The sequence below is a fragment of the Sorghum bicolor genome, chromosome 9 (assembly GCF_000003195.3).
Source record: "Sorghum bicolor cultivar BTx623 chromosome 9, Sorghum_bicolor_NCBIv3, whole genome shotgun sequence".
NCBI classification, from domain to species: domain Eukaryota; kingdom Viridiplantae; phylum Streptophyta; class Magnoliopsida; order Poales; family Poaceae; genus Sorghum; species Sorghum bicolor.
Window position 1 is genome coordinate 23,398,869 of NC_012878.2, and position 18,984 is coordinate 23,417,852.

At 50.2% G+C, this 18,984-nt stretch overlaps 1 protein-coding gene across 1 annotated transcript; it reads left to right on the forward strand.

Annotated features, from left to right (window-relative positions):
• Positions 11,097–16,718, forward strand: LOC8058337 (superoxide dismutase [Mn] 3.4, mitochondrial). The gene is made up of 6 exons (XM_002439497.2): positions 11,097–11,541; positions 12,681–12,727; positions 12,826–12,951; positions 13,036–13,092; positions 14,449–14,526; positions 16,209–16,718. The coding sequence occupies exons 1-6, from the start codon at positions 11,241–11,243 to the stop codon at positions 16,299–16,301; spliced, it is 702 nt and encodes a 233-aa protein (XP_002439542.1). The 5' UTR covers positions 11,097–11,240; the 3' UTR covers positions 16,302–16,718.

The window sequence follows — 18,984 nt, forward strand, 5'->3', positions numbered from 1 at the left end:
CCAGTCGGGATGGTGAACCTCCTTGATGAATCCGGCCGTCAAAAGCTTGTGGATCTCCTCGCCAATGATCTTGCGCTTCTCCTCGTCGAAGCGACGCAGCCGTTGCTTCACTGGCTTGGAACCGGCTCGAATTTCCAAGGAGTGCTCGACGACTTCCCTCGGTATGCCGGGCATGTCCGAAGGACTCCATGCAAATATATCGTCGTTTGAACGGAGAAAGTCGACGAGCACGGCTTCCTATTTGGGGTCGAGGTCGGCGCTGATCGTCAGCACCTTGCCGTCGGAGTTGTTAGGGTCGAGCGGGATCTTCTTGGTCCCTTCCGCCGGCTCGAAACTGCCTGCGTGGTGCTTGGGCTCTGGAGCCTCAGCGGCCAGGGCCTCGAGCTTCGAGGCGAGCTCGGTGGAACTCTCAACAGCTTCCCCATACTCGACGCATTCGACGTCGCACTCGTACGCGTGCTCGTAGGAGGAGCTGACGGTGATGACGCCCTTGGGCCCAGGCATCTTCAGCTTCAAGTATGTGTAGTTGGGGATAGCCATAAACTTGGCGTAGCCCGAGCGCCCGATGATGGCGTGGTACGTGCCTCGGAACCCCACCACCTCAAAGGTGAGGGTCTCCTTTCTGAAATTGGCCGCCGTGCCGAAACAGACCGGTAGGTCGATTCGACCTACCGGCAGCGCCTTCTTTCCTGGCACGACGCCATGGAATCCACCGGCGCTTAGTTGGAGCTGCACCCTGCTGATGCCGAGAAGGTTGAGGGTCTCGAGGTAGATGATGTTCAGGCTGCTGTCGCCGTCCATCAGCACCTTTGAGAGTCTGGCGTTGACGATGATGGGGTCGACGACGAGCGGGTAGACACCAGGGGCGACTACCTTGTCGGGGTCGTCATCTCGATCGAAGGTGATGGGGGTGCTCGACCAGCTGAGGTACTGGGGCACTGCCATTCTTGCTGCAAAGACTTCACGGTGTTCCCTCTTGCGTTGCCTTGCGGTCAGCTGCGTTGAGGGACCACCGTAGATCATGTAGCAGTCATGGACGGCAGGGAAACCGTCGTCGTCTTTGCCGTCCCCCTTGTCGCCGCTTTTTTCTTTCTTCAAGTCGTCGCGTGCGTCCTTCTTGAACCCTAGACCGTCGAAATGCTTTTTCAGCATACGGCAGTCCTCGAGCTTGTGGTTCGCCCCTCCCTTATGGTAAGGGCATGGCTCCTTTAGCATCTTGTCAAAGATGGCCCCCTCTGGAGGGCCTCGAGGCCTTTTGCGTTCCATGGCGGCGACGAGATCGTCGTCGAGGTCTTCCCGCTGGAACGGCCGTGATTTCTTCTTCTTTTTGTTCTTCTTGGGCCCTCGACTGGGGCCCTCATCATCATCGGCGAGCGGCTGGCCTTTCCTTCCTTCACAGCTGAAGAAAGCGTCGACCGCTTCTTCCCCTGCAGTGTAGTTTGGCACTACGTCCATCAGCTCGTCGACGGTCTGAGGGCGATTCCGGCCTAATTCCCGCACCAAGTCTCGATTGGTGGTGCCAGAGACAAAGGCTAGGATGACGTCCTGGTCGGGGATGTGTGGCAGCTCGGTGCGCTGCTTCGAGAAGCGTCGAGCGTACTCTCGGAGAGTTTCTCCCGACTTCTGCTTGCATTTGCTGAGGTCCCACGAGTTGCCGGGTCGTATGTAGGTTCCCTTGAAGTTGCCCTCGAACACCCAGACCAAATCGACCCAGTCGTAGATCTGGTTGGCCGGGAGCTCCTCGAGCCACCTGCGTGCGGTGTTGGAGAGGAAGAGCGGTAGCTGTCTGATGATGGCTCAATCGTCCCCTCGAGCGCCTCCCAGCTGACAGGCTAACCTGAAATCTGCCAGCCATAGTTCTAGCTTGGTCTCGTCGTTGTACTTTGCAATGCTGGTCGGGGGTCGGAACGGGCTGGGCAGCGGCGTGCTGCGGATTGCCCTGCTGAACACCCGCGGGCCCGGTGGTTCCGGGGCCATCCGGTCCTCATCGCTGTCGTACCTCCCGCCGCGGTGGGCGCTGTAACCACGCTCTTTTGCGTCCCCATACCGACAGCTATGATTCTTGTCGATGTCGCACCGTGCGTCGTGTCGTCATTGGTTGTCGACGGGGAGGACGAGCGTGGCCTTTTTCCCTCGAGGGGGTGGCTGCTGATGGACCGATACCTCCTTTTCGTTGTGGGTCGGCTCATCACGCTTTTCTGTGGCCGCTCCTCGACGTCGAGAGGCCGAGCTCTCGGCCTGCTGAACTGCCGCCACTTGGAGCAGAGTCTGCACCTCGTCCCGAATGCGTCGTGCTTTGGAGTCTGACGGTTCGGGCATATTACGCAGCAGCATTGTCACCGCCACGACGTTCTGGCCTGCTCGAGGGAAACGGCTGACAGGCTGCTCAGGCTCTCCGTCTCCGACGATCTGCTGGTGCACCTCTCGAGCCCGTATGCAGACACTTCCGCCGGGTGGGTATGGTAGGTCCTGCTTAAGGATTTGCTCGAGCAAGACGAGGCGCTCACGATCTTCGTCAAGCTTTGTCTTGAGCTCTCGTAGCTGCGCAAGTTGCGCGGCTCTGTCTTCTTGTGGAGCGGGGTCGACTTGACCGTCATTCCCAGGCGTCCTGGGGTCTTCCCTTGCTGCGGGGGCTCGACCGCCAGCAACAGCATCCTATGTCTCGTCGGTGGTTTCCACCGCCCCGTTGATATGGAAGCATTCCCTAGTAGGGTCGTAACTGTCGGTCTAGGAGTCGGAGTCTGGCTCGACGGCGTAGAAACATCCACCTCCCTCCACTAACAGGCGTTGCCTGAGTAAGGTGATCGTGTATCGCCCAGGCCCTAGGCGACGGAGACCTCATACCTGGGAGAAGTCCGGCAGCTCGGATGTCTGTCGCTGCACTCCAGAGTCACGTGGGAGGACCATTGGTCTCTCCACGTACGTCTGGGCGTTTGGACATATCGTCCTGGCGAGCGATGCCGCGGCATTGTCCAGACCGAACGGCAACGCTATTCTTGGGGCGAACAGCCCATGAGGGAGTAGCCTAGCGGTGGGGGAGAGCGCGCGGGGCGCGTCACCTCCTGTCGTCGTGCAATCCTCATGGCTCTGAGCCGTCATACCCGCGGTTTCGGCGTGCGGGGCTATCGGCTCCTGTGCCACCTCCTGCCTAGCACGAACTGTCGGTCGTGATGAGGTAGAAGGGCGATGGCGGTGCTGTCCACGCCTCTTCTTGGGCGGGGAGGCGTGGTGGCGAGGACGTCTTGGGGCCCTCAACCGTGTTGGCACAACGCGGGCTCCTCCCGGTCCTTTGATCGAGAGTAGGATCATGTCATAGCCGGAGCCAGTAGACATGAACTCGAGACTCCCAAACCAAATCACCGTGGAGCGTGGAATCGGCGAAGTGAGAGTGGCCATCTGGAAAGGAATGGGAAATCGGTGAAAAAACACGCAGGACCCCTACCTGGCGCGCCAACTGTCGGTGTTTTCCCCTCGAGGGGTCACACCAACGAGTAAATTTGTATGCGTGGTCCCTTTTCCAGATGGTGATGCAAAAAGACACAAAGATTTATCCTGGTTCGGGCAAGAGAAGGCCCTACGTACAGCGGGGGGAGAGTTTGTATTATTCTGCACCTAAGTGCTTGTACAGGGGTGAATACAAGCGGGTATGAACTAGGATGGAGGTGGAGTATGGGAGCTCTACTACGTGTGTGTTGTGTGATGTTGTGTTGTATCGCCCTTGTATCCGCTCCCGGGCCTCCCCTTTTATAGTTCCAAGGAGAGACCTAGGGTACATGCATAGGCGTCACAGTAGGGGTCGATAGAGGCATGGCACGCTGACCTACTCGAGGCCTCCGTACCGGTGTGGTTTCGAGCCATCTTGTCCTAGTAGCTTGATGATGATTACGCGTGCCTCGGTATCCCGCTCTGCGCGCCGTCCTGGGTTGGTTTATCTGTTGTATGCTTGTACGTCGCGGCAGCGTCTGCGTTGGAGTGGTTGAGGTGCTGTCACCCGTCGCCCAACTCTTCTCCAGGAAGGAAATGTGCCTACTCGAGGGTCGGATGTTGTATAATGCCTTGCCAGCCAGGGCGCTGACCTTAGACGTCTCGAGGGGGGTCTTGATTAGACGTTCCGACCCACTCCCTGCGTCCTGCCACGTTCTGGCTTATTTAGTGGGGAAGGCTGCAAAAAGAATGACGGGACGGGTGCCTGTTCCCTATCACGCTTCCTGTGACCTGCGAGTTAGGTGAGAACGCGGAAGGCGCATTAAATGCCCTGGTTCCTGTGCCCGCGTCAGGCGACGGGCGGCGTCCTTGCGCTCGACGCCTTCCAATTTGCTCGAGCCAGTTTCCGTATTCGACGGTAGCCTGCGCTCGAGCTCTGATCGATTCGCAGGACGCCCATTCCGTCTTCGAGGCTGCAGTCATCGAGGCCCGTACGTGTGACTGGGTAGAGCGTCGAGTTGGAGGCCTCGACTTGCGTACGGGTGTTCTTGTTATGCACATCAGTTAGGGTACCCCTTACTGATATCCTCGACAATGCTTGGCTTAGTTAGATTGGAATTATATACATGTTTAGGATCGTATAGCGTTTATCCATGTGTACAGTGGGTAAATGATAAGTACTGTGTAGGCGTGGTGCCTATACCGTATTTATCTGCGATTGTACCCTATATACTAGATCGCAGGGTAGTTCATGGTAGTGATAGCTCCATTGATTCTTATATAGTCCCCCTCTCGTGTATAGGGCTGGTAGAGCAACATTATTACAGGGGAGTGATTGCTATGTTTCTCATCTTCCTTGATAATATCACTATGCATGGGCGTAGTTCTATCTCGCAATGATTGCCAAGTATAATTGCACTAACTATGATATGCTAGACTTTATAGTTAAGAATAACTTAGGAAATATTCTTGTAGTTCGTCCTAATTCCATGCTAATGACTTGCTAGAATATCTATTGAGGTGCTTATCATATTTATATGTGGCTAAGTTATGCTGATCAGATTAATTATCTTTGTCACCATTCATACTTTATCTGTATCTTATGTGACACTTATCCCTGTATGAAAGAGATAGATAAATGCTCTCAATTATACATGCAATGATAGATACTCAATTCTATATTCTATTCCATAATCAACATTGATGATTAGAAATCCCTTCGCAGTGGTAAAAATATAAATAACGATACCTGGAATACTTCCCGGTTAAAATGCTACATCGGTATTAATCTGTGCGCTTGCAGATCTCATTTATTATTTATTTAGAAGAGCAATTGCATATTTCAATACCGCATCTCTCATGTCATGCTAGGGATGACAACTTGGCTTATGTGGCATCAGGGATAGGTTTGGCATTTTTGGCGTCGTTATCAGAATTAGAAAACTAAGTCTACTTTTGGTAGTGACGGTAAGAATGCCCAACACTCTAGCTGCCTCTTCAACCTAAGCGAGGTGGACACGATGCAAATAGGTTAGCGCGAACAACCAATGAAATGACGACGATGACAGTAAGGTCTAAGAATCTTACCCCACAGGAAGGATGGTCCTCCTCCCAGTCCCACGATCGACCGGCCTCGAGCCGCCATGCGTCGAGGCCCTTGGCTGTTCCAAGACGGGAGCATGCCTCGGCTTCGCTCTTCCTTCTGGACGATCCTCAGGGCTCACGCTTCTTTGACACCCTCCTCCCTGGCTCAGGGCCACCGCGGCAGCGCGGCCCCGTTCTAGAGGTCTTGACCTGATAGCCTGGACCGGACGCTTGGGGAGGTCGTGGCAGCAGGTCGGCCTGACCCCGGGTAGTGGCAGGGGGCGTGTCGGCACGCGGGCAGCGAGGCGACGTCTCCCTCCGGCGACCCTCATGTTCCCCGCCTTGCGATCCCTTGGGAGCCACCATGCGCGACAAGGAAACGTCGGCATGCGGAGGGGCCTGCAGAATCCGGTCGAGGCGGGCCGCCATCCCCTCAGAATCATCATCATCATCGAAGTCATCATCGTTGTCCTCATCAGGAGAGTCCTCCTCGGGCCTCCCCTCACGCCTCACCTGGCCCCGACGCTCCTCGAGCGCCTGCCGCTCGAGGTTCTTCCTCTTCTCCTTTTTCTCCACGTCTCGCGCGGTCTTGTGCTTCTCGACAGAAGCACGCCTCGTCTCGTGCTCGGCATCATCCTCTTTCACTGGGGGCCTGGAGGACCTAGCGTCGATCGCCCCCTTGCAAAACAAACCAAAATCTCAAGAAAATTAGAAAGGAAGCGGCGGAACCGAAAGCAAGGGCCAAGTGGCAGTGGCTTGAGAGGCTTACTAGGTCAAAGTAGCCTTCATCAAGCTTCATGGGGAAGGTATTCACGTGCTCAGGCTGGAAGTCACCCGAGACGGCCGCCCTGACCCTAGCAGTGACCTCCTCATCTGGGAGCGCCTCGTTCGACATTCGGCACGCTTCAAGGTCCCAGGACGGAGCGCAGGGGGCATCTTGTCCATCCTCAGCGGTCGAGACATCAACGAAAGGACCCGTCGATGGTGGACCGCTGAGAGAACGAGAGCCGCGGTCAGGCCTTCCTCGCGTAGACACTTTAGGGCCTTGAGAAGGGGGCAAAGCCGAGACTGATGGGTCTTGATGACGACGTACTTCCAATCTTCAGGGCGTTCCTTGATAAGTCGCCCGGTGTAGGTGGGGCAGAGTCCATCGTCGTTGTAGAGATAGAACCACTGAGAGTCCCACTATGCATGGTTCGATGTCAGCCCAGTAGGGATATACTCTCTATGCTCATCCGCGCGGCCCGTCTTCTGGACCAGGTTGAGGCAGTCGGCCCGCACCAGTTTCCTCACCACAGTGGCCCCGCCAGGAGCGTGGAACAGCTCACCCCGGAAGAGGTGGAGCCACAACTCCCAGTGCGGCATCACTCCCATGTAGCCTTCACACGCCGCGACGGAGATTGTGTTGGGGGAGAAATGCTGGAGCTCGATGTCGTAGTGATGAAGGAGGGCCCTCATAAAGCGGCTCGGAGGAGACCCGAGCCCGTGGTGATGGAACGTGATGAAGGAGACGACGTAGCCTTCGGGTGGGCTCGGCTCCCGATGCTCCGCCGGCAGCGTGATCCATTCTGGCCACGTCGAGGAAGCGAGGGGGCGGAGAAGCCCCTCCTTCTCCAAATCCCGTAGCCGGCGCTCCGTCACGGTCGATGGACGCCACTTGTCAGCGGCGATGAGTCTCACCGGCATCGTCACAAGCAAGGAAGGCGCGACAGAAGGTGACCCTACCCTGACTATCCCCCCTCTCTAAGCTCGGTTTGTCTTGGTACGTAGGAAGATGCGAAGAGAAAGGAAAGGAGGGTGATGGCGGAATGCGGAAGGGGAAACAGTGAGTTGGAACCTCGATATATATAGGCGCACCGCAACGGATAGATCTGACATTCACGGTAACCCCCACCATCAATGCGCCGCCTAACGGTCCCGTTTCGCCAGCAACGGGACGTTACGAATTCCACCCAACGGGTAATACCACAATAGCTATCCTAAAAAGACGCGCCCAATGGGCAAGAAAACAAACCACCGCGGCGTTTCCTTCCATCACAAGATAAGTCTGGCGCGCACCGCCGGCAGAACCTCAAGGGAGCACAGACTGGCCCACCGACTGGGTTCAACGGTCGCCCTCGAGTACCTGAGTCAGGGACACCTAGCTGGAGGTTGAAAACGAGGCATGCCTCGAGAACCCGCTAGGAGTATCCAAGGCAGAGGCAAGTAGGTCATGAGGAATCCCCACGGAGGGAGGCATCGAGCTGCTGGACTCTATCGAACGAGACCGGTATCCCTGACCACGCTAGCCTAGCTTTAACGAGAGCGCCTCTGGACTACAGCCATCCCCATCGAACGGGGCATGGGTTCTCGCTTGGATCACCCAATGAAAGCTCACCAAGAACGATGATGATCGCTCCATCGGGAGTACATCACGCTCCTCGACCCGAAAGGGAAAACCAGCGAACGCGAGTTGAAGACGACGGGAACCATGAGCGAACAAGGCCCAGGGGCTCCATCCTAGAATTAACGTCCCTCAGCTAAAGGGAGGCCGAAGACGCACAAACCCGAAAAGCAATACAGCCCTCGAAGGAGTCCATGGCCTCGGGGGCTACCCCTGCGGGGGTCGCTCGCGCGACTCCCACGGAAATACGACCATCAGTAAAACCCCTGCTCAAGCACAAGTGTTCAAACAATGGCTTGGGGGCTACTGTCGAGGGTGTCAATAGGGGGGTATCCCAGCAAACATTCCTGATGAAAAGATCCAAAGACAACTTGAGGGTTAGGCTCAACAATTCAGTGTAAACATAAGCTCGTGGACGCCATGGCTCGACCCACCACGCGATGTCGACCCTGGCCTCGAATACGGAAATACAGTTGAGGGAATGGACAAGGGCTCGATAGCTGGTGACCGTCGATTACGGAAACAAGCGTCGAGCGAATCGACAGGCCTCGAGCGCAAAAGCGTTCCCCCGCCGCCTATCGCAAGTACGGGAGTCAGGGCATTTAATGCGACTGACATGCTCCCACCTAACCCGACAATCACGAGAAATGTGATAGGGGAACGTGCACCCGACAAATCTCCACTTTCCCAGCTTTATCCCCAAAACCAGAAAAAGGTACACGCAGGTACAGCGCCATAGGCGTAATATCCCATCAAAGGACCCCTCGAGGCGATAAGGTCAGCACTCCTGTACGCCGAGAGCCAATGATACACCTGGACCCTCGAACATGCCCGCTCCTTCCCAGAGAAGGGTTAGGCGTCGGAAGTCAGCGCTCCAACCACCCCAGACATGACGACTGCTGCGATGTATAGGCATGCATGTACACGAGCCAATACCAGACGATGCACAGGGGATAAGCTCAGGAGGTGCACGCACCATCATCACCAAAGTACATCGTAACAAGACGGCACGAGGCCACGCCGGTACAGAGGCCTCGAGTAGGTCAGCGCCATACCTCTATCGAGGCCTATTCAAGACACCCATACCTTGTAACCTAAGCCTCCCCTTGGAACTTTAAAAGGGGACACTGGGGACAATACAAAGGGACAACTCACATAGAACATCATCCATACACACCCACAACCGGCTAGGACTTAGAATTCTCAGCTGAATCCGCTTGTATTTGCCCCTATACAAGCACTTAGGTGCAAAATAATACATACTCTATCCCCCGCTGAATGTAGGGCCTTCCTTTGCCCGAACCAGGATAAACGCTTGTGTCACTCTTGTATAACCATCCGGAAAGAAGAGCATGCACACAAATTCACTCGTTGGTGTTGTCCCCCGGGGTCAAAACACCGACAAGCCTAAAGAAAAAGAAGGAAATTAGACAATAAATTGTTGTGGTTCAATAAATAAAACAAACCAAAGTTTTAGAGTAGCATCCCTTGGCGCACATATTTTAGTTTGTGGTCTGAAACTAATAAGGAAAGAAAATGGCACGAGTTGAGACAGAATTTCACTTTACTGCATGAGAACCCCACAGTGAAAGATGCACCGTCACAGTACCAGACCTTCACTCTATTCAAGTTATAGAAAAATATAATGAAGATGACATAACCACAAACAATAACTAAATAATCAATAAAAATATACTGTTTTGGTGTCAGCAAAACCCTTGCATGAAAACTTATCTGCAATATCTTAAGTTAATCCTTGAAAACTACAGAAAAGAGGGCACAATAGCAGCTTCGACATTGCACCATAAATTGCCACAGGCACATCCTATCAAATTCTCATACACTATCATCAGTTGAGACATATCTTTTTTTTTCCTAATTTGTGATTGCTTTTTCATTGGCCAATTCAGAATGGAAGTTCATTAACTAATGCGGTTGTTCCTAAACTATCAGTGTGATTACACATTACTAATGAACATCACGAAAACTTATAAGAAAAGATGAGCAAAGCATCCACAGCTTACAGGAATGTGGAACCTATCTACAGAAATTAAACGAAAAGAAAACACATTCACCAAAGATGGAAACTATCTTTAAATAAGCAAATTTGAGAGGATCTGACGTGAATATATAACGCCTCCTACTTCTACCATAATCTAATTAACCTTTAGCATCAATAAGGCCCTAATTATAAGGTCAAAGGTCATTTTCTCACGGGAAATAGCCAGACAAGATCAAAGGGATAGGGAGAAGAAATTTCAGTTCTCAATGAGGAACAAGAGATTGTCCTCATCAGCAAACTTGGGGAGTAGTATGGCCTTTGATCTGTCCGACCTTTGGCCAACGGAGAGCAGGCGCGGCAGGCGCCGCCAGAGAGCAGGTCTGGCGTGCCCACGCGGGTCATGATCGCCACCAGAACACGAGGAGGGGCAGGACGAAGACGACACGGGACGGGCCATGGCAGCGGCGGCGGCAGCGCGGCCTTGCGGCGCGATGGGGGCGGAGTGCGGGGGGCACAGGCCACGGGGTATTGGCAATTTCTTCCTTTACCACCGTAGAGACGGGCCGAGGGATCGGGGTTCGGGGATTGGGATTTTGGGAAGGAAGGCGAGGGCGAGGGTTGAGGGATCACGGTCCCACCTGCTGAAGCGATGGGGGTGGAGTGTGGGATCGCACGGGGGCACAATAAGGCGACCCATCAAAAGTCACACCAAATAATAGTCTTAGTTTTGTTCTTTTTAGTTATAGGAGATAGCTCTACTTCCATTGATTTGATGAAAAAAGGTTGGGGCCACCGTGGTTTTCCGACCGAACATGAACCTGACACGTCATCTAGCGAAGCATCTGCACTAGTCACGAGGGACGAAGTCAAAAAAAAAAATAGGAGGATAAACAAAAGTGCTATATCTACTTAGCTCTAATATAAGCCCTCACAATAGAAAAAATATATTAGCTTAATGTAGTCTTATATTAAAACATCGATCAATGACGAAATTTATAAAATATATCTAAAATATAAAGGTTTCAGCTCACTCTATCTTATAAATTTGTGTCTAAAATTATAAAAAAGCGCTAAAAGCTTCACTGGCCCAGCAGCGGCGACTCACAATCACTCAAATTTTGTGGAAACAATTTCCTAAAATTTCTAAACCCACTGTACCCTCGCCAACAAAAACAAAATCAGCGCCACGCACGCGTCCACCTGCACGAATCGCGACGCAAGATCTGTCCACCAAACTTGCCCTCCGTGAAGCACATAGCGAGCCGCCGCTCAACAGTCATCCCTTTCCCCTCCTCCATCTCGGTCACACGCATACGCACCTAGGAGAGACACCGAGCGAGCGAAGCCATGGCTCTCCGTACCCTGGCATCGAAGAAGGCCCTATCCTTCGCGCTCGGCGGCGCGGCCCGGCCGTTGGCGGCGTCCGCGAGGGGGGTGACGACGGTCACGCTCCCCGACCTCTCCTACGACTTCGGCGCGCTGGAGCCGGCCATCTCGGGGGAGATCATGCGCCTGCACCACCAGAAGCACCACGCCACCTACGTCGCCAACTACAACAAGGCGCTGGAGCAGCTCGACGCCGCCGTCGCCAAGAGCGACGCCTCCGCTGTCGTCCAGCTCCAGGGCGCCATCAAGTTCAACGGCGGCGGTGAGTCACGGACCTGTACTCGCCCCACATCTATCCCCTTCTAGGGTACCGTACTTGTTTTATTGGAGGGGATTATTATCACATCATGGCGGGGCGAATTTGATGGGTTCGATGGGGTTTTAGTGCGCTTTTGTTGCCGATCTCGAGTGATCTGAGTGCGGGAGGGGAGTATGTTGACCTCCCTGATTTCGGGTTGGCCCTATGCCCTGAGGTTTTCAGGTGGGTGTGCTGGAGATTTTCTCATAGATCACGAATGCAGATTCAGATGGACCATCCAAGGCTCGATGGTATCCAATTAGGATACATTTTGAGTTTTCCCCTCTCTATTATTAGTGCTTGTGTAACAGTCGTATTTTCTAGATGGGTTCGTGGTACCATAAGGGTTGTCTTGTCTCTATTTTTTGTTTGTTTGATGTCTCGTCTCTGTTATTATCATGTGGTTTTGGTATTGTTTATTTTGCTGCATCTTGCTGTATGACTCTTCTTTACTGTATTGTTCTCATGTTCATAAGAACTGGTTTAGTTCTTCTTGTTGTGCAGGAATCAGTGTTATTTGGTTGGCTATTACTGTTAGAGCTGCAGTTGCTGATGTTCAGACCTATAAAGTGGTTTCATGGGATGTCCTCACACTTGTGCACTATGAGCTACATTTAGTTCCTTTCCTGCTCGAGCATACCCCTAACTTTCCTGAGGTTATGGCTATATTGTACTCCCTGCGTTCCAAATTGTAAGTCGTTCAGGCTTTTCTAGGTACATAGCTTTTGCTATGCATCTAGATATACATTATGTCTAGATCTAGAAAAGCTAGAACGACTTACAATTTGGAATGGATGGAGTACTTGTTTGTGGAACACTGAACCTGTTCATTTTGTTTTGTAAGCTGCAGCCTGTTAAACCCTTCTCATTAGTAAAGTTGGTTTAAGCACATCTTGTTGGGCTAGATTGATGAGTGGTGAAGAAGCCCCTTACCACTTGTTGGCAAGATGCTCATTGGCCTATTTTACTTGTTCATGAGCATGGCATGCTAACCTTCTGATTTTGTTCACATGTAACCTTTTGGGAAGATTTCCTTGTATTGAGATTGCCAACTAATTGTTCCTCTGCTCTAGAATTTTACTAAGATAATTATCATCTTTCAGGTCATGTGAACCATTCAATCTTCTGGAAGAACCTCAAGCCTATTAGCGTAAGTATCATGTTAAGAAAATTGGTTGTTTCAACTGTGATTCTTTTCCTTTTTTGTGTTGTTTTATGAAAAATTGCTGCATATTGGATGCTTTGCAGGAAGGTGGTGGGGAGCCACCTCATGGGAAACTTGGCTGGGCCATTGATGAGGATTTTGGTTCGTTTGAAGCACTTGTAAAGAAGATGAATGCAGAAGGCGCTGCTTTACAGGGATCTGGATGGGTGGTGAGTACACTATGCTTTGTTTATGTTTATCCAGAATAGTCGAAGATGTGTTCTGTTGACCATGAATCTCATGCTTCCCTGCAGTGGTTAGCTTTGGATAAAGAGGCAAAAAAGCTTTCAGTTGAAACTACAGCTAATCAGGTGAAAGATGTTTTCCAATCAGTTTATTCTTCCTATGATACAGCACACGGCTATGCCCAGTTCTCATTCAGAGTTGTGTTTTGTTCCATAGGCAAGCTTAACAGACACATGCCATCTTGCATGCTGCAATTGTTGTTGATTGTGATTATATGCAGGCCTTCCATTTGTATGCATGCTTAAGAAAGGTATCACTAATATGAGATAAGAAAGAATTAGAAAATATAGTCATCAAAATAAACATCTAATGGCAAATGATAGTTGAATTGCTTATGATATTGTATCAAAAAGGGTGCGGTTGGAGACCAAGTGATTTACTTTAATCTGTTAACCAATCTGTAATTTATTTGCTGACCAAAATAATTTTTATAACTATAAGGCCATTAGCAGGGCCACTGATTTCCTTTTCTTTGTTGAACTAACCCCTTTTTCTTAGAGAACTGATCCCATCCCCACCCTCCCTCTTTCTTTCTCATTCTGTGGTTTCTTTGTGGGGATGCAGCTGGGTTCAGAGACAAAGTGGTGCCTTGTGCTTCCTGCCTTCTAGTTGTTAGGCCAATCCCAATGGATAGTTTCATTTTGATGTTTTCGAGTGTGCCACATCAGCAAATTACATGTGATCAGCGTTATCAAGTCGTCTGACTGATCATGGTTAGTAGGGCTTATTGGTGCCATGGTGATCAGTTATGCACTGCAATTAGTTTGTCTGGTCGGTGCCATGTGACTAGGGTTGATTAGACGATGAAAACCATTTGTTTAATGTCCGAAAGTTGCATCTTTGCTTTGCCACCCTTTGTTAGAGTAATGTGGCCATGTCCATCTGGTTAATGCTTGTTGACCATAATGTTTTTCCTAAACCTTAACCACTAATGGGGTGTAGAAGAGTACTCAACATTGGTGCGAGCTTTGCTGTAAGGGCCTGTTTGTTTCCCTGTTCGCGTGGCAACCTGCGATGGACGCGCGATTCGCAATCGCCCGCAGCGTGGAGTCCGAAAAAAATGAACTGGAGCCTACGATTCTCAAAATGCAGCCGCAGAGCCGTGTTCGCTCAATCACGACGCGCGATTAAGAATCACGGAAACAAACAGGGTCTAAGATAAAGATATGGTTGCAGCAAACGGCGAAAAGTTTTTCCTTTTCCTTTTCGTCAATTTTTGGAGAACTTGTCAAGAGTGTAGTATCTCACATTTGTGCTGCATTGAACTGCTGTGAAATTGTGGACTCTCTGAGCTTCATCATCCTACCTTCAGTCATGCATGTGTTCTGTCACATGCTGGTTTCAACACTAAGTTTCGTATTTCATCTTTTTAGATCGTACAAAAGGTGGCTTCATGCGCATAGTTGATTTTGATCTTGCAGGATCCTCTGGTGACTAAAGATGCAAGCTTGGTTCCGCTGTTGGGGATTGATGTCTGGGAGCATGCATACTACCTGCAGGTAATCTTGTTGATGCTCCTAAACTGATAATGACTTAACACTGTTGCCTGAGTCATATGGAAAGACCGCATCAAATATTGTTACTGACTCCTTGCATCTTGCCATCATATTGGTTAAACAACCCCTAATATTAGCAACTTATGAATTTATTATATCATTATTGTGGTTTATATATCAAAGGGAATTTGGTTTTTCTGCCCTTACTATAGAGTCTAATTATGATTTTACCCCTATTACCCTCGTGCTTTAATTTCAAGCTGCTGTTTGCCCGTTTTGGACGTTACTTATCGATGGATTAAGTGATGAAAAATAGAAAAAATAAAACAAAGAATGCCAAGTACCAAAATTCCCCTTATCTTTTCACCCTCGCTCCTCACTCGTTCAGTCCAAGGCCACATGTTTTCTGTTCCCAGGCGGCGGCGGCTGCTTGGAGAGGTGCGTGGAGTGGCAGCGGCTCGCGCGGCACAGGGCAGGCTGAGTCTTATTGGGTGTGGGGTGCTGCGGCAGTGTCAAATCCCGACCATGCCGTGGTGTGTGTGGCGCGCTGCGGCAGTGTCAAATCCTGACCACGCTGTGGTGTGTGTGTCCACATCGCCTGACAGCGCACAGGCTTTCCAATGGGGACAACAAACAAGTGGGAGAGGGAGCTCTTTTGCTCTCGCTCACTGATTCTTGGCTGGAGCTGCTGTAGGTGCGAGCGCCCTCCTCCACCGGCAGGTGTTGGTGTGGTTAGACTGTTGCCCCTGGGGGCCTGGACCAAGCTCAAGGCTCAAGCATTAGCTGACTGAGGAAGTCCGATTGTAGTGTCCTGGCCAACTGACAGTTCTTCCTGTCTGTCATTAACCGGATGAACCAGATCATGTGGAGCTGGTGGATCTCGCAAGTGGTAGACGCTTAAGAGTAAGTTCTGGTTAGGCGGAGGTCACGGGCTGTGTTGAACTTGTACTTGTGGTAATTAATCGATTAATTAATTACAAGAGACAGGAGCAGATTGTTTTGCTTTTTTACTCATTTCGACGATTGAGCGAGATGGCAGTCTGTTTTTTTTCCTGGACGCATGTCAACCATTTCACCTAATTGCTCGGTGGTGAAATGAAGTGTGAGTGATTGCACACTAGTTGATTTTCCAATTTGATGTTAAAATAATGGTAAAATCACATGGTACTCAGAAAGTTATATGTAAATTTGTATGGACAAACTCTTTTTACGTCTAAATTGACACCGTTAAGTCCTTTTAATAGAATAGGAGAAAACTCGATCTTTAATTTGAAAACACAGGGGTAAAATCATAAAGTTATAGATGGTAAAATCACCATTTGCATTGGAAGCGGTGGCATGACCACAAAAGCAGCATACATCTAAGTATATAGAAGTAACAGTTGAATAGAATTCTCGGATAACTTGTCATGCATGTAGAAGGTCAATTTGACAAAGATATTTCGAAGGTGATTGCAGTTTTCGCTGAAATACAAGATAATCTTTATTTTATCCTTTCTGGTCTATGGGGAGCCATGGCCCCCCCAGCTCTAACAACGAATTGAAATTGATCTTGTGTTCTGCATTCTGAGTAGACTTTGGTTCAAATTCATTTGTCTCCCAATATCAGTGTCAGTTTTCTCGTGAGTCAGTCTTGAATAGACTTTTTTTGTCTTGCTAAGTGATCATTGCTTTCTTGGTTGCAGTACAAGAATGTTAGGCCGGATTACCTGAACAACATCTGGAAGGTGATGAACTGGAAATATGCTGGAGAGGTGTACGAAAATGTTCTTGCTTGAATTGTCTTAATGGACAATACTCATCTGTGCTGGTTTTCGGCTGTTTGATCATGTGAAATAAAGATGGACCTGTCGAGCTGCTGGACCTTGTGTACATTTCGCTGAGGTAGACTAATGCACAATGGCCTGCTGATTTTGCTCGTCCTGCTTGCGTGCTACTCTGTTCTCTGCTCCAGTGTCTGGCACTACCCTTTCGAGCAAGGTGATGGCCAGGAGAGCTATTCTCCATTAATAAAGCCTGCTGAGCGCCCGATGTTTGCTTGAATTTGTTGCCATGCGTTTCCAGTTTTTCGCCTTTCCACTTGGAGCAAAATCTTGCAAATCATGTTCATAGGCATCGTGTTTATGTTGAGCTGAAATTACTGTTTGAAGATATCTTTGGGTATCAGTTTCAGTATTCAGTTTGAGGCCGCTTAACCTTTACACGGACTCGTTGCACATTTGCCCTTTGTTCTCTATGCATACCTTTACACAATGCCGCGTGTTCAACATTGATTTTTTCACGTGATCTTTGGCGTGCGCAATTCGTTGAGAAGGAAATAATTTTATCCTGATTAGTAAGGCATAATTCTTATTTTGCATATTGTCAACAAATAATTTTATCCTGATTAGTAAGGCATAATTCTTATTTTGCATATTGTCAACAAGATGCCAATTCTATACGATCGCCAGGTTCTAAGGCTGCTACAATTACAAGTATATGAGAAAACGGAGATTTGCTCCAGTTGGGAAAACAAAAATTTATTGTGGGCTACTCTTAGCCTCTGAGCCTTGTGGAGATGCGTGGGCAGAGGCCGAGGGTTTCCCACTGTCCAATCGGCGGAGCTTTTCGAAATTTATTGTGGGCTACTCTTAGCCTCTGACCCTTGTGTAGATGCGTGGGTAGAGGTCGAGGCCACTGTCCAGTTGGCGGAGCTCTAGGGAAAGGTAGCCGAGATAGTAGTGAAGGTAGTTGTTGTGAACCGGTGTCTTTCACCGAACGGACACTTGCCCACCGAAGAGGCATATGCCAACCGTCGCTTCCAACGGACACCATTCTAGAGATGATCTCATCTATTAGATAGAGCAGTTAGCATTAGCAGTTAATCATGTCATGAAAGGGCCTGTCCTTTCATGAATTGTCGTGTCTCTTGGAGACACCCCCTCACTTGTATATATATCTTTACAACAGATCAATGAAAGATTACACAGTTCATTTACAATCACTCTTAAGACGTTATCAGACACTTTGCTCTACTGAGAAACACAAGAGAAGGACGCACGCATGAATAGAGGCTTCGCATGCCTCTGTTCCAACCACGGTAAGCATAATGACGAGAATCAACATTGACTTGCCTTCTCATGTTGCACGTGGACTGTTCTTCGCCCTTCGTTGCGTTGGTGGAGTTCGTCGTGGTCCGATCCGCCACCATGGTCACCATGGACAGTGCCGCAGTGTTTTCGAGCGCCTTGGGCCTCGTCTCCGCCGCACCGCTGGCCATGGCCATGGTTCATACGGCCGCATCTTCGACTCCGCCATCCGCGACGTCCGTGCCGCTGTTGTTCCTCGCCGTCGCTGGAGCCCGATTCGTCGTGGCCGCACTGCTTCTCCGCGCGATCTCCATCTGCAGAGCCAGTCACCATCGCCTCGCCTTGGCGTGAACGACGCTGGCCCCAGCAACGAAGCACCGCACGCCGTGGAAGCCACTGCACCACCCGTCGTCGAAGTCTAGGCACCGCCGGTCGCTGAACTGGTGGTTGACGCTCCCGCTGCAACACCGGTGTACGCCCCCATGGAGCCGATGTCCCCAACGCCAGCGCCACCCTGCTACTGGTGTGATTTTTGCAAGGAGTTCACCCTGATGCCGCACACGCTGGAGTACAACTACTCACTGTCGTCGCCCACACCGGTCCCAGAGACTCAAGTGGCGGCCGGCAGGAGCATCCCCAGCGACTATTTCGAGCCTTGGTACTTCAACACCGTCGCGGCCCCGATGCTCAACGCTGTGAAGCCAAAAGACGAGATCGGCGTGGTTGCATACGCCTGAGATTGGACCAGCCCAATCGCTGCTCGCTCAGCGCCCCTCCCTCTGTGTTTGTCCGATTTGGCCCAAATGGCTATCTACCTTTATTATTTATTTATTTTCAGCATTCGTATATGACTCTGTTATTAGTCCTACTAATTAAGTGCTGTAAGAATTACTCTTATGTTTAGATTGTTGTCTTTCATAATTGTAATTGTGGTATTTTATCATTGTAAAATATCCGCTTGTGATATTGTTCAAAGCATTTGTCCCTGTATGTATGGCAAGCAATATCCCTATTATTACGACTGTGATCTTGCAATTTATTTATTATTTTTGCAATCGATCAATTTAAGTTTAAGCTCGTATACGCTTTCTCATCAAAAGCTCTAAGCGCTTAAAACTTGGATGCAACATTTTATGTGTATTTTTATCACACAATTTGTAAAACGCGCATGTTCTTAGTTTGATCGTTGGCCATACACAAGGTAGCACCATAGTTGCTACTGCGGGATCTACACTAAGTATACTCTTAGTGATTATCCTCAAAGTGCGTACCCAATATCGTAACTTAGAGCATTTGGTCTACATCTTTCTTGCGAAGATGATTACCTTTAATTTGCATTCATATTGGCCACTCCACAAGGTAGCACCATAGTTGCTACTGTGGGATCTACACT

Bases quoted from the DNA above. Each gene is read 5' to 3' on its own strand.
- LOC8058337 (XM_002439497.2), top strand. From the start codon at position 11,241: ATGGCTCTCCGTACCCTGGCATCGAAGAAGGCCCTATCCTTCGCGCTC. The intron at 12,952-13,035 runs GTGAGTACACTA...GCTTCCCTGCAG, and splicing joins TACAGGGATCTGGATGGGTG to TGGTTAGCTTTGGATAAAGA. The intron at 13,093-14,448 runs GTGAAAGATGTT...TTGATCTTGCAG, and splicing joins TTGAAACTACAGCTAATCAG to GATCCTCTGGTGACTAAAGA.